The sequence below is a fragment of the Sapajus apella genome, unplaced genomic scaffold (genome assembly GCF_009761245.1).
Source record: "Sapajus apella isolate SASKATOON/1434 unplaced genomic scaffold, GSC_monkey_1.0 scaffold35, whole genome shotgun sequence".
Taxonomy (NCBI): Eukaryota; Metazoa; Chordata; class Mammalia; order Primates; family Cebidae; genus Sapajus; species Sapajus apella.
This window is the reverse complement of record NW_022436975.1, coordinates 171,447-186,863: the sequence shown is the minus strand read 5'-3', so window position 1 is coordinate 186,863 and position 15,417 is coordinate 171,447. Positions and strand designations below refer to the sequence as shown.

At 37.6% G+C, this 15,417-nt stretch overlaps 1 protein-coding gene across 1 annotated transcript in view; it reads right to left on the bottom strand.

Moving 5' to 3' along the window:
- The window catches only part of SPIDR (scaffold protein involved in DNA repair), a 468,259-nt gene that overhangs the window by 415,855 nt on the left and 36,987 nt on the right, over positions 1 to 15,417 (bottom strand). The window contains exons 4-5 of the mRNA XM_032296341.1: positions 12,810 to 12,989; positions 7,495 to 7,658 (exon numbers count right to left, since the gene is read on the bottom strand). Coding sequence (XP_032152232.1) covers positions 7,495 to 7,658; positions 12,810 to 12,989 — 344 coding nt within the window. The remainder of the gene's footprint in view (positions 1 to 7,494; positions 7,659 to 12,809; positions 12,990 to 15,417) is intronic.

Below are 15,417 nucleotides of genomic sequence, written 5' to 3'. Positions count from 1 at the left end.
AATTACAAAAAAAATTAGCTGAGTGTGGTGATGCGTGCCTGTAGTCCCAGGTACTAGAGTTAGGAGACTCTGTCTCCAAAAAAAAAAAAGTAAAAATAAAGAAAATTACATATATATGCTCATTAAATTTAGAATTTTTTTTGAGATGGAATCTCGCTCTGATGCCCAGGCTGGAGTGTAGTGGCGCAATCTTGACTAACTACAACCTCAGCCTCCCAGGTTCAAGCGATTCTCCTGCCTTAGCCTCCTGAGTAGCTGGGACTATAGGCACATGCCAACACACTCAGCTAATTTTTGTATTTTCAGTAGAGACAGGGTTTCATCATATTAATCAGGCTAGTATTGAACTCCTAACCTAATGATCCACTCACCTCAGCCTCCGAAAGTGCTGGGATTACAGGCAAGAACCACTGTGCCTGGCCAGAAATATATTTAAAGATGTGTCAGATCACTTTCTACAAGGTTATAATATACTCCCATGTAACACAAAATTTTTTTTATTTCTCTGGTTTTGTTTTTTGTTTTTTTTTGAGATGGAATTTCGCTCTGTTGCCCAGGCTGGAGCACAATGGTGTGGTCTCGGTTTACTGCAACCCCCACCTTCCAGGTTCAAGTAATTCTCCTGCCTCAGCCTCCGGAGTAGCTGGGATTACTGCATGCGCCACCATGCCCAGCTAATTTTTGTACTTTTAGTAGTGATGGAGTTTCACCGTGTTGACCAGGCTACTCTCAAGCTCCTGACCTCGTGATCTGCCCACCTCGTCCTCCCAAAGTGCTGGGATTACAGGCGTAAGCCACCGCGCCCAGCCTATTCCTGTTTTGTTTCTATTTTTTTTTTTTAACTTTTCCATAATTCCATCTTTTATGCGTTACTGAATCATTTCTCCTACCCCTACTGGTAAGAATACAAACAAAACATCTGCTTCATAAAAATGAATCCATATTTCAAATTTGAAAGCCACATTTACTTTCCCTTTAAAACTACACGAACTACTTTCAGATCTCTTATCTGTGCCAACCAGTAGCTTTCTGTTGTTCACCTTCTTACAAAAGTGCCGGAATCTCACTCACATTATTTGATATTCATTATTTCTATTAGCCTGTATTTGCATAGGGGGTCACTACATAAAGTATATGAGAATTACATAACAAAGTTCACCTAAATCCAATTTCCTTCACACTTCCTGAAAAATGTAGGTTATGAGAATTCACTGCTATGTCTCTGCTGCCCTCTATAGGTATGCTGTCTCAGTCCACTTTGCTTTGCTATAACAGAATACCACAGGGTGGGTAACTTATAAAGAAAAGAAATTTATTTCTCAGTTATAGAGGCTAAAAATTCCAAAATCAAAGTATTGACGCCTGGTAAGAACCTCTGTCCTGCACTTTCCTATGGCAGAAGGCAGAAGGACAAGTGAGGGTGAGAGCAAGGGACAGAAAGTGTTGTTACAACAATACATTCTTGCAGTAACAAAGCCACCACTGTGATAATGATATTAATCTATTCCTGAGGGCAAGGCCCTCACGGCCTAATCACCTCTTAATGGTCCCTGTATTAGGCCATTCTTGCATTGCTATAAAGATATACCTGAGACTGGGTAATTTATAAAAGAAGGGGTTTAACTGGCTCACAGTTCTGCAGGCTATACAGAAAGCATGGTGGCACCTGCTTCTGGGGATGCCTCAGGGAGCTTTTATTCATGGTAGAAGGCAAAATGGGTGCAAGCACTTCACATGGTGAAAGGGGGGAGGAGCAGACACTTCACATGGTGAAAGCAAAAGAACAAAGGGGGCAGTCCCATATACTTTTATGTATTTATTTTAATGTTTTTTAATACAGATGAGTCTTGCCATGTTGCCCGAGTTGGTCTCTAACTCCTTGGCTCAACTGATCCTCCCATCTTGGCTTCCCAAAGTGCTGGAATCACAGGCGTGAGCCATGGGGCCCAGCCGCTACACACTTTTAAATGACCAGCTTTTGCAAGAACTCACTCACTATTGTGAAGACAGTACCAAGGGGGGATGGTGCTAAACCATTCATGAGAAATTCACTCCTATGATCCAATCACCTCCCACCAGGCCCCACTTCCAACAATGGAGATTACAATTCAACATGAGATTTGGGCGGGGACACAGATCCAAACTATATCAGTTTGGATATTTAATACTGTCACCATTGTAATTAAATTTCAACAGGAGTTTTGGAGGGAACATTTAAACCATAGCAAATGGTTCTTGGAAGGCACCAATAAAATAAATTATAAACACCCATACAATAATATCAAAGTACTAACAACTTAACAATATGGAAAGTCCTATCAGTATCAAATACATCTGTTAAATGTCCTAAAAGACAATACTGCAGGCGGGCATGGGGGCTCACGCCTGTAATCCCAGAACTTTTGGGAAGCTAAGGCGGGTGGATCACCTGATGTCAGGAGTTCCAGACCAGCCTGGCCAACATGGTAAAACCCTGCTTCTATTAAAAATACAAAAATTAGCAGGGCATGGTTATGGGCGCCTGTAATCCCAGCTATCATATCATCCTTGACGAACAAAGATGCAAAAATCACCAATAAAATACTAGCAAATTGAATTCAATAGCACATTAAAAGGACCATTTACCAAGATCAAGTGGGATTTATCCTTGGGATGCAAGGATAGTTCAACATATGCAAATAAATAAATGTGATATACCACGTTAATAGAATGAAAGGCAAAATCCATATGATCATCTCAATAGATATGGAAAAAGCATGTGATAAAATTCAAATCTATTTCATGATAAAAATTGTTAACGCACTAGGTACAGAAAGAATATACATCAATACAACAAAGACCATTAAGTAACAAGCCCACAGCTGCCATGCTCTGTAGTAAAGAGGTAAAAGCTTTTCCTCTATAATCAGAAACAAGATAAGAACGCCCACTCTTGCCACTACTATTCAACATAGGTAGAAGTCTTGGCCAGGGTGATCAGACAAGAGGAAGAAATAAAGGCATCCATATCAGAAGGAAGAAGAGAAATCATCTGTTTGCTGATGTCATGGTCTCACATATAGAAAATGCTGAAAACTCCATCAAAAAACCATTTGGACTGATAAACAAATTCAGCAAAGTTGCAGGATACAAAATCAACAGCACTTTTTTATGCTAACAATGAAGTACCTGAAAAAAAAATTAAGAACTCAAATCCATTTACAGTAGCAAGGGAAAAAAAAATTCCTCAGAAGTAAATTTAAGGAGGCAATAGATCTATATACTAGAAAATAGAAACACTGATGAAAGAAATAGTAGATGATACAAACAAATGGAAAGATATTCATATTCATGGAATGGAAGAACATTGTTAAACTATTCATACTACCCAAAGTGACATACAGATTCAATGCAATGCCTATCAAAATTCCAATGTCATTCTTCAAAAAACAAAACAATCCTAAAACTCATATGGAACCACAGAAAAAAACAAAAAGTCAAAGCAAAAAGAACAAACCTAGAGGCATCACACTACCTGATTTTAAAATCTACTACAAAACTATTGTAACCAAAACAGCATAGCATGAAAACTCACCAACTAACCAATCACACAGGATAGAGAGCCCAGAAGTAAACCCACCCATTTATGGTCAAATGATTTACAGCAAAGGTGCCAAGAACTTAAAATGGAAAGAGGACAATCTTCAACAAATGGTGTTGGCAAACAGGTTAACCATACGTAAAAGAATGAAATTAGACCCTTATCTCACATCATACACAAAAATCAACTAAAAATGGATTAAAGACTTAAACATAAAACCTGAAACTGTAAAGCTACTGAACTAAAACACAGAGAAAAGACTCCACAACATTAGTCTGGGCAAAGATTTCTTAAAATACTACCCCAAAAGCACTGACAACAAAAGCAAAAAACAAATGAGATTGTATCTAACTAAAAAGATTATACAAAGCAAAGGAAACAATAGATTGAGAGATGACCCACAGGTTGAGAGAAAATATTTGCAAACGATACATCTGATAACAGGCTAATATCTAAAATATATAAAGAACTCACACAACTCAATAGCAAGAAAACAAAGAACTCAATTTAAAAATGGGCAGAGGACCTAAATAGACATTGCTCAAAAGAAGACGTATACATGGCCAACAGATACATATTAAAATGCTCATCATGACTACTCATCAGGGAAATGCAGATTAAAGTCACAATGAGATATCATCTTACACCTGTTAGAAAGGCTATTATCAAAAAGATGAAAGATAACAAGTGTTGGTGAGAGTGTAGCAAAAAGGGAAACCTTGTACACTGTTGGTGGGAATGTAAATGAACACAGCTATTATGGAGAACAGTATGAATGTCTCTCAAAAAACTAAAAATAGGCCGGGCGCGGTGGCTCAAGCCTGTAATCCCAGCACTTTGGGAGGCCGAGGCGGGTGGATCACGAGGTCAAGAGATCGAGACCATCCTGGTCAACATGGTGAAACCCCGTCTCTACTAAAAATACAAAAAATTAGCCGGGCATGGTGGCGCATGCCTCTAGTCCCAGCTGCTCAGGAGGCTGAGGCAGGAGAATTGCCTGAACCCAGGAGGCGGAGGTTGCGGTGAGCCGAGATCGCGCCATTGCACTCCAGCCTGGGTAACAGGAGCGAAACTCCGTCTCAAAAAAAAAAAAAAAAAAAAAAAACTAAAAATAGAACTACCATATAATCTAGCAATCCCACTTCTGGGCCAAAGGACTGAAATCAGTATGCTAAAAAAATATCTGGACTCCCGTGTTCACTGCAGTGCTATTCACAATAGCTAAGATTTGAAAGCAATCTAGGTGTCTAGATGAATGGATAAAGAAAATGTAGTACATATACACAATGGAATACTATCCAGTCTTAATAAAGAAGAAAATTCTATCATTTATGACATGAATGAAACTGGAGGACATTATGTTAACTCAGATAAGCCAGGCACACAAATACAAATACAGCATGATCTAACTTCCATGTGGAATCTAAAACAGCAGAACTCACAGAATTGGAGTAGAATGTTAGTTAACAGAGGCTGGAAGAGAAAGGTGGATGGGGAAAGGGAAGATGCTGATTAAAGGATACAAAATTTCATTTAGAAGGAATATGCTTTAGTAATCTAATACACAGAATGATGGCTAAAATAATAGTGCATTGTATTTTATAATTTTTAAAATTTATAGGCATGCAAAAAAGCAGAAAAATACAACCCATAAGGAGGAGAAACATGACACAGATAGATTTACCAAAACAGCCGTTAAAAACAGCTATTATAAATATACTCTATACGTTCAAAATATAGACAAAAGTATGACAAGTTAAGGAAAGACATGGACAATATAAAAACACTGATATCAAACTTCTAAAAATGAAAAATACAACATCAGAGATGGCTAACACACTCGACAGTATTAGCTGCAGAATATACTGAATTTTTTTTTTAAAGTTATTAAAGTTGAAGATGTAGCAACAGAAACCACCCAAAATGAAATGAAGGGAAAAAAATAAATGACTGAAAAAATGAGACAGGACACATCATCAAGCAGCTTAATTAATATACATGTAATTGGAGTCACAGGAGGAAAAGAAAAGGGGAGTCAGAAAAAAAATTTCTTAAGAAATAAAAGCCAAACATTTACCAAATGTGATGAAACCTACAAACTCACATATAAGCAAAAAAGAGTTAACATAGATGGCCTGAAGTGGCCTTCCTTAGAAAACCCTGCTTGCAAAGCTAGTCCTTGCCTAGCTTCTGAAAACAGATTTCAGGAGAATCTTCATCATTCCATAAATGATAAGGGTGGCTCAATGTGCCTAAACTGTATAAACGATATGGTTTATACTGAATACCCATTTTCTTTCTGAAGTCTGGAATTTGTGTAGATTCTAGGGAGAGAGTGCCTATGTTACCAGTCCCCAATAAAAACCCGGGGCACTGAGTCTCTTAACGACCTCCCTGGTATATAACACTTTATATTGTCAAAACATTTTGCTGGGGAGAATTAAGCACACCTGTGTGACTCCACTGGGAAAGGACTCATGGAAGACTGCTGATTTAAATTTGTATCCTTTTGGCCAGGCATGGTGGCTGACACATGCAATTCCAGCACTTTGGGAGACCAAGGTGGATGGATCCCTTGAACACATGGGTTTGAGGCCAGCCTGGGCAAAATGGCAAAACCCCATTTCTACAAAAAATTAGCCGAGCATGGTGGCACATGCTTGTAGTACCAGCTACTCTGGAGGCTGAGGTGAGAGGATCACTTGAGCTCAGGAGATCAAGGCTACAGTGAGCTATGATTACACCACTGCGCTTGAGCCTGGGGGACACAGCAAGACCCTGTCTCTAAATAAATAAATTAAAATAGATTTGTATCCTTTCAGTGTAATTAACGATAGCCATAAGTATGACTATATGCCAAGTCCTGTGTATCATCCTAGTCAACTGCTGAACTTGAAGGTGGTCTTGGGGGAACCCCCAAAACATCACAGATTCAAAAAGCTTGACAAACACCAACGGAAAAATCACACCAAGGCATATCACAATCGAACTGCTTAAAAACAGTAGTAAAGAGAAAATCTTAAAAGATCAAGAATGAGAATAGCTTCAAGCTTACTGACAGTAACTCAAGCTATGATAAAGAAGCAATGCCTTTAAAACTTTGAAGGAAAATTATTTCCAACCTAAAAGTTCAATACAAAATTTCAATCACACATCAAAATATGACAAAAGCATCTTCAGACATGCCAAATCATTCCTCAGGAAGTTACTGGAAGATGTGTTCAACCAAAATAGGGTGAAAACCAAGAAATAAGAAAGTATGAAGTCCCAGATAACAGAGCTCCATCCAGGAGAGAAGTTAATAAATTCCCAGAATGACAGCAAAGTGTGAGTGACAATGTACACAAAAGCACAGAGGATGCTGAGTTCAAACTGGAGCAGCAAGGAGGCTGTAGGAAAGAGTTCTCCAAAAAAATGAAACTCACAGAATGCCTGCTGTCTGAAAATCTTAACAAAGAGAGCTGGGCAATGGTGAAAAAGTATTTTTTCCATCAATAAATAAAACCAGATGAACAAAAACCAAAATAATTATTAAGTCTAGGGAAAGCAAATGGCTGCAAAGGATAATAATATAATTAGTATTTCCCTTGGTTATCAATATTATTTATTCACAATTGTATAAATGCTGAATATAATCTAATGAAGCTATATATCTGTACTGGGAGAATGGTGGGATAAAAAAAGTTCAGTGTGCAGTGAGGGAGGGAAGTGAATGAGAAGAAAGCTCAATATTTATCCATGTTGGGAAGTACAGCACAAGCATGTTATTTAGAGATAAGCAGGTAAAGAACAAAAGAATCCCGAGTCAAAAGTGGTTGTTCTTGAGGAAGGATGGAAAAAAGAAAAAACACAAGACGACTATGATTAGCAAATGTTATAAAGAGAATAAAAGTTTTGAAATAATTCATTCTTACCTTGGGAAGCTCAGATAGCTTCTCATCACTTGTCAAAGACCGACTACTTGCACAAGAAGCACAGTCTGAGATTTCCACAGCACCCTCGCCATTTTCAAATTCATTACAGTCACTAGCATCTGCCCTGTCACTGTCGATCTCCCAGTCGATAAACTGTAATTCATCTAAAAAATACAATTTTTTAACTTGCTTAATTATATATCTCCACAGTCTTTTACTTTTAAATCTTTTATTCTTAGTAGTTAATATATCCATGTCACTCAATAATTTTAAAAAACGTATTTAGGACTGGGCACAGTGGCTCATGCCTGTAATCCTAGTGCTTTGGGAGGCTGAGGTGGGTGGAATGCCAAAGCTCAGAAGTTCAAGACCAGCTTGGCCAATAAGGTAAAATGCTGTCTCTATTAAAAATACAAAATAAAAAAAATTAGCTGGGCATGATGGCACACACCTGTAGTCCTAGCCACTCAGGTGGCTGAGGCACCAGAATCACTTGAACATGGGAGGTGGAGGTTGCAGTGACCCGAGATCATGCCACTGAACTCCAGCCTGGGCAACAGAGTGAGACTCTGTCTCCAGAAAAACAAACAAATAAATTTGGACGGTGAAAAGTACATTTCTACTCTTATCTCAAATCACCGATTCTTCCAAATCTTACTCGAACCCCAATTTTAAGAACTTTTAAGTAGGTGTTTCCGTATCCTTGTATAGTTTCCCCAGCATGTTTAGGCAAATAAACTATGTATTATTATTTTTTCCTCCTTTCTTACATAGCTAAACTCTTTCACTAAACATAATTAAGAAGACTTAACCATATGAATAAGCAGGATGTATCCTCATTCTTTTCTACAAATAGTATTCCATATTACATAGTTGAACCATAATTTAACCAGTCTTCTATTAGAAACTGTGTTTTCAAACATTTTCACCTAATGATTTTTTTCGATAGATTTCTTCTATCAGTAAGGAAACAACGAAAGTAAAATGCAAATTTAAGTGTAATAGTAGTAGTCTTTCCACCTTACTTTACTTCATAAACTATCTAAATGCTGCTTTTACAAAATTTTAAGTCAAACTCAAATTACTTTTATAAACTAAGTAACCAAATGTACTGATTCTAATCTGCTATGCTTAAACAAATAAAAGTAGTAATTAAAGATAAATTAGTCTCTGAGGTAGGATAACATAAACCGTGCCCATAATACAAAGCACATGTATTCCCTAGGAATTACTTCAGCAACTCAGAAAACTAATTAGATATCTTGTTCCTATTTGAAAGTGTGACAGCAACAATCTCACTTCTAATGAACTGAGCTTACATATATTTTTTGAGACAGTGTTTCGCTTTGTCACCCAGGCTGGAGTGCAATGGCACAACCTTGGCTCACTGCAACCTCACCTCCCAGGTTCGACCTTTTCTCCTGCGTCAGCCTCCTGAGTAGCCAGCTGGGATTACAGGCATGCACCAACATGCCTGGCTAATTTTTGTATTTTTAGTAGAGACAGAGTTTCACCGTGCTGGTCAGCCTGGTCTTGAACTCCTGACCTTGTGATCCACCTGCCTCAGCCTCTCAAAGTGCTGCTATTATAGGCTCCCAGCTGGTAACATATTTTTTCAAATGCTACCTTTAATACCTGAAGGAAATTTATAATTTAAAAAGAAAAAATTAAGCTAAAGTTAAAAGTATGGAATGAAATAAACAAAAATAAGTATTAATACTTTTCAGTGGCTCACATCTGTAATCCCAGTGCTTTGGGAGGCCGAGGCAGGCAGATCACGAGGTCAAGAGATCAAGACCATCCTGGCCAACATGGTGATACCCTGTCTCTACTAAAAATATAAAAATTAGCTGGGCGTGGTGGTGCACGCCTGTAGTCCCAGCTATGTGGGAGGCTGAGGCAGGAGAACCCGGGAGGAGGAGGTTGCAGTGAGCCATGATCATGCCACTGCACTCTAGCCTGGAGACAGAGCAAGACTCTGTCTCAAAAAAAAAAAAAAAAAAAGTTACTGTTGTTCCAGAAGATGTAGTAAAAGTCCACTGTAAGTTGGGAATGGTGGCATGTGCCTGTAGTCTCAGTTACTCAGGAGGCTGAGGCAGGAGGATCGCTTGAGCCCAGGAGTTTGAGGCTGCAGTGGGCTACGATCCACTGCACTCCAGCCTGCATTACAGAGCAAGACCTCATCTCTTAAAAAAACAGCCACTATAATGATCATAACAGACTGAAGGTCAGACCACTATTGAGAGAAGCAGATGCATAATGGCAACTACTTCCCACACTAACATCATATTTAGTCATGGAAGCCAGGCAGGAGAACATATTAGAGATTCTCCAGGTTGCTGAACCTTCCCAAGAGGAAGCCAGGGAGAGACAAGGGAAAAACACAAGTGCCCTCAGAGCTGCTGCCCGCATCACAAATCTGTGAAGCACTCATTCATTCATTAGACAAAGCAAGTGCCTAAAAGAGCCCATCACACCATTCAAGATACTCACAAAACAAAATAAACAAATACAAGAGAGAAAACAGCACTATTCCTAGCCTGGCGTAGTCCACAGATTAATACACATTGCAATGCGATACATGCTATGAAATAACTGGGACTTTCATCACAAAATTTTTGTAGTCACAAAACTTATAAAAAGCAGGAATACTGCTATTACATTTAAATTTGCATTTTACAGATAAGGAAATTGGGTCTCCCTCCAATAAGTTAAGAGATTTTCCCAAAGTTATATAAACTTTTAGATAATTGGTAAAAACCATATGGAAGTGAGGCCAGGCGCAGCAGCTTTCATCTGTAATTCCAGCACTTTGGGAGGCTGAAGCAGGCAGGTTACTTGAGGTCAGGAGTTTGAGACCAGCCTGGCCAACACGGTGAAACCCTGTCTCTACTAAAAATACAAAAATTAGCCGAGTGTGGTGGTGCACGCCTGTAACACCAGCTACTCAGGAGGCTGAGGCAGGAGAATCACTTGAATCCAAGCGGCAGAAGCTGCAGTGAGCAGAGAATGCGCCATTGCACTTCAGCCTGAGTGACCAGTAACACAGTGAGACTCTGTCTCCAAAAAAAAAAAAAAAAGAAAGGGAAAGTATTTTTAAGAGAAAAATATTCTGAAATTTTAAGTCAGGACTCTTCCTTCTCAAGCCCAATTCCAGGCCTTAAGCCCCAGAAACTAATCCAGCAGGACTGCAAAAAGGTCTAGGAATGTTGTTTTGCTTTTTTTAAATTTCCATTTTAATTTCTGTTAATCTTTTATATAATTCTAAATATCTTACACATTTCGTATTTTAGATCTAACATTTTATTTTTGTTATGTTAATATAACATTTTTTAAAACTGTCCTATAATTTGTTACTCATGTAAAATTAAAATGGATTTTTCTATATTGAGCTTGTATTCAGCATTAGGAATATTGTTTTTAAAGCTCACAAGGTAATTCTGACATGACGCCAGCTTTGGTGACCACCACAACAGTGCTGAGGCACACGGCATCGAAGTTAGGCAAACCTGGCTCTGGTTACCAGCTGGCACACTTACTAATTATGTGACTCTGGGCAAGTGACTTGACTTCTCTAAGTCCCATATTTCTTCTATAAAATGAGGATACTACTTAGCTCACAAGATATAGTAGACATCAAAGGAAATAAGCATATCTGAGACCCAGCCAAATGTCTGAGTCAAACAAAAACTTGATAAATGTTAACAGTTGTTATCCAGTAAATGTAAAAAGGAAGGAAGAAGTGGGGACAGGAAGGAGACGAGCAGAGGATGGGGGAGTTGGGGGAGAGAAAGATAAACCAGAAGCTTTATACAGGATTACACAAACCCCAAGGGATCACCTACTTGTCACTTAGTGCTCAACTTTTTAAGATAAGTCAACAATTTTAAAGTACTATAAACACATTCTTAAGTAATTAGCCCAAAGCATCTTTCCACTGTTAAGAGTTTTAGAAAGTACTCAATGTCCCTATTCACAGAAGATAAACTTTTTAAAAAAAAATACCAGCTTTATTGAGATATAATTTGCAAACCTTACTATTTACCCACAAAAGCACAAAGTTGTACTACTGAAATTGTATTCTGAAACATATGAAGACAAACCAAGGGTTACATAACAATAAATTTCATTTAATGTGTCTGAATTAATAATACAGGTGCTATCAGCTTATACATAATCTTAAAACACCACTTCACCTGGTAACTACTAAAATGTCAAGGGTATTGAATTACTAAAATGAGATACAAAGTGGTCAAAAGAATTTAACTACCCTCCCGAGAAGCTGTCTGTACAAACCTAACCCTAAGTAACTACCATGAACTGTCAGAGTTAAAAGTCACAAGCTTATTTTGAAAACATTAAGATCTTTAAATACTCTAGATGATTAGTATATTTCAAAATTTCTAAAAGGACATATTTCCATAATTCTACATCTGTGGTTATCAACAAGGGGTGATTTTTGTACTTCAGGAGACCCTTGACAACATCTGGAGATGTCTTTGTTTATCATCCCTATGGCTGGGATCCTACCGTGACCCAGCAGGTAGGGGCCAGGGACACAGAATCTCCTACAGGGCATAGGAAGGTGCTTCTCCCCATAGCAAAGAATCATCTGACCCAAAATGTCAAGAGTGTCAAGGATGAGAAACTTTGCTTTAAATTATCTAACATGACACAATATAAAACACCATCTGAATAGAAATTTGTCAGTATGTTACACCTCTATCACAGATTGGTTGTCACAGTATTTACTCAACAATAACAGGTTGGCAAGAAGGCAGTATGGGTGTAGCACTGTGTAGAAGTTGAAGGAATTGGCTATGGAGCGAAAGAGACCTAAAATGGAATCCCAATCCATTCTTGTAAGTCCAAGCTTAAGTTGTTAACTGTAAAAATTAAACCTATCTCTTACAGTTACTGTGAGAAATATTAAGTAAGAAAATGTTTCTGAAGTGTTTAGCTCAGAGGGTGGGACTCAGTAAAATCCTATTAGAAAGGAATTTAATTTTCATTCTCTGGGACAAATGTCTAAGGGTGCAGTTGCTGGGTTACATGGTAACTGCATAGTTAGTCTTTAAGAAACCGCCAGACGGTTTTCCAGAGTGGCTGTACCATTTTACTGTGTACCTGCAATGTATTGGTGATCCTGTCTCTCCACAACTTCATCAGCATTTGGTATTGCCACTATTTTTTATTGTACCCATTCTGATAGGTGGAATGTTAATGATAAATACTAGAAAGTAACGTAAGTTTCTCCCAATATTAGATCCAATATTTAACAAGAAACTGGATTTGTAACAAAATTATCAATTTACCTTCACTGGCCCCATCTTCTGGACACAAAATGTTCCTGTTACAAAATCTGTTTATTCTAGAGCCATGTCCATTATCTCTCTGTAATTTAGAAAGTGTCTTATCTTCATCTGACAAATCACTTCCACTGGAACTCCATGTAATGTCTGTAAGCTCATTGGTGCTCTTAGATGTGGTGGTTTCTGTTGAAGAAAAAGAAAGCACATAAATATGATCCCCTTATATGGCTATTTATCAGAATACAATTTTATGCATGTAATTTTGCCAAAGTCACAAATACACAAAACTCTGTGATAGGAAAAGGAATGTCTACATCGAATCTTACTGCTTAAAGTGCTATATACAATCTCACTAACATTCTCTGAGTTGAAGCTACGTTCCAAGAAGAAAAAGAAGTACAACTGGTTAAGCTATACAAGAAAAGGAAAATGACTGGAGCACAAAAGAAAACTGGAAAAGTAAGACTTGAAATAACATTTATAAAAGTATAACTTCCTGGGATATTTGATGAAACAAAAAAATCTTTTTAAATGCAAAACACAAAGTCAAACTTATGAATAACAGGAATGCTTCTGTGTGCTTCCTTTGCCACGTAAAGAATTCTGGGAGCAGGGTGCATAGAACACTTGACAGCAAACCTTGTATTTAATTAAATTTTTTATTTTAAGATAGTAGTAGATTCACATATACTATATGTAAGAAATAACAAAGAAAATCCTTTATCCCTTCACCCAGTCTTTCCAATGGTAACATCTTGCAAAACTGTAGTACAACACAACCAGGATACTGACATTGATCCAGTCAAGCTACAGATCAATTCTATCACCACAGGATGCCCTGTATTACCTTTTCATTGTCACATCATCTCCTGGCCCCATATCAATCCCTGAACTGTCAACCACTACTCAGTTTTGCATTTCTGTAATGTTTTCATTTTAAGAATGTTATATGATCGAGACCAGCCTTGCTAACATGGAGAAACCCCATCTCTACTAAAAATACAAAGAATTAGCTGGGCATGGTTGCAGCATCTGTAATCCCAGCTACTCGGGAGCCTGAAGCAGGAGAATCACTTGAACCCAGGAGGCAGAGGTTACAGTGAGCCAAGATCAAGACACTGAACTCCAGCCTGGGCAACAAGAGTGAAACTCAGTCTCAAAAAAAAAAAAAAAAAGTTACATAAATCAAATCACTATGTAACCTTTTAGGATTGGCTTTTTTCATTCAGCATAATTTCCTAGATAGTCATCTCAGTTGTGTATATCAACATTTATCTTCTTTTTATTACTGAATAGTACACCATGGTACTATGCACCATAGTTTGTTTCATCATTCACTTACTGAAGGACATCTGTGTTGTTTCTAGTTTGGGGCTATTATGAACAAAGCTGCTTATGAACACCTGTGTACAGGATTTTATGTGAATTTAATTTTCATTCTCTGGGACAAATGCCTAAGGGTACAGTTGTTGAGTTATATGGTAATTGCATGTTTAGTCTTTAAGAAATGACCAGACTGTTTTCCAGAGTGGCTATACCATTTTACCTGCAATGTACTGGTGATCCAGTTTCTTCATAACCTCACCAGAATTTGGTGGTGTTACTATTTTTTATTGTAGCCATTCTGATAGGTGGAAAACCTAGACAGAATGGGGCTATTTCATCTTGGCAGAATCAAAAATCAACAGCAAATTTTTCTGACACTGATCAGAAAAAGAATATACATGTAATAAAAATCAATTATTCTGTTCACATTCATAATTGTAGATATAATGCTAAAATGTATGTACATATATATATATATATTATCCTATGTGGTATAGTATTTGACATATTTCAAAGCACATTTCAAAATACTATGAAATTAAGAGATTAGATATTTATAAAATTCGTGTTTTACAGAAAATAAACTTAGGCTTCATTTGATATATATTTACAGAACCCCTCTGATACAGTAAGCCATGAAGAAACAAAGAAAACTCCAGCCTAGGCAACACAGTGAGACCCCTTATCTATAAGAAATTTAAAAATTAGCTGGGCATGGTGGTGCATCCCTGTAGTCCCAGCTAGTTGGGAGTCTGAAACAAGAGGACAAGTTTACGTGAAAAAGTTTGAGGTTGCAGTGAGCTATGATTGTGCCACTGCATTCCAGCCTGAGTAACAGAGTAAGATCCTGTCTCTAAAAAAGAAAAGAAAACTCCTCACAAGGAATATGTGTGGTCTGGAAGGAAACACTAATCATGGAAAAAACTTAACACTATACTAGATGTATGTCACAGAATAATGGTGGCACAAAAAACTGAATGTTCTACTTTGCACTGATCAGGAAAAGAGGATTCACTGACAAGATGATGTCTGAAAAAACAGTACTTACAAAGGCACAAAAACATGGAATAGTCAACATTTACTGAATGCTTACTTTGTGCCACAAACGTCTAGAATTACTGAAGTGGCCTATCGTTCATGTTATAAAAGGAAAAATAAACTATCCAGAATATCCTTAAGAATCTACATCTATCTTAAATAGCTAATAAAACTAAGCTGAGTACTTGCTTGCAAGAGACATTATCAATCTCTATCATTGTTACGCATCTGAAAAATAAGTCAAAAA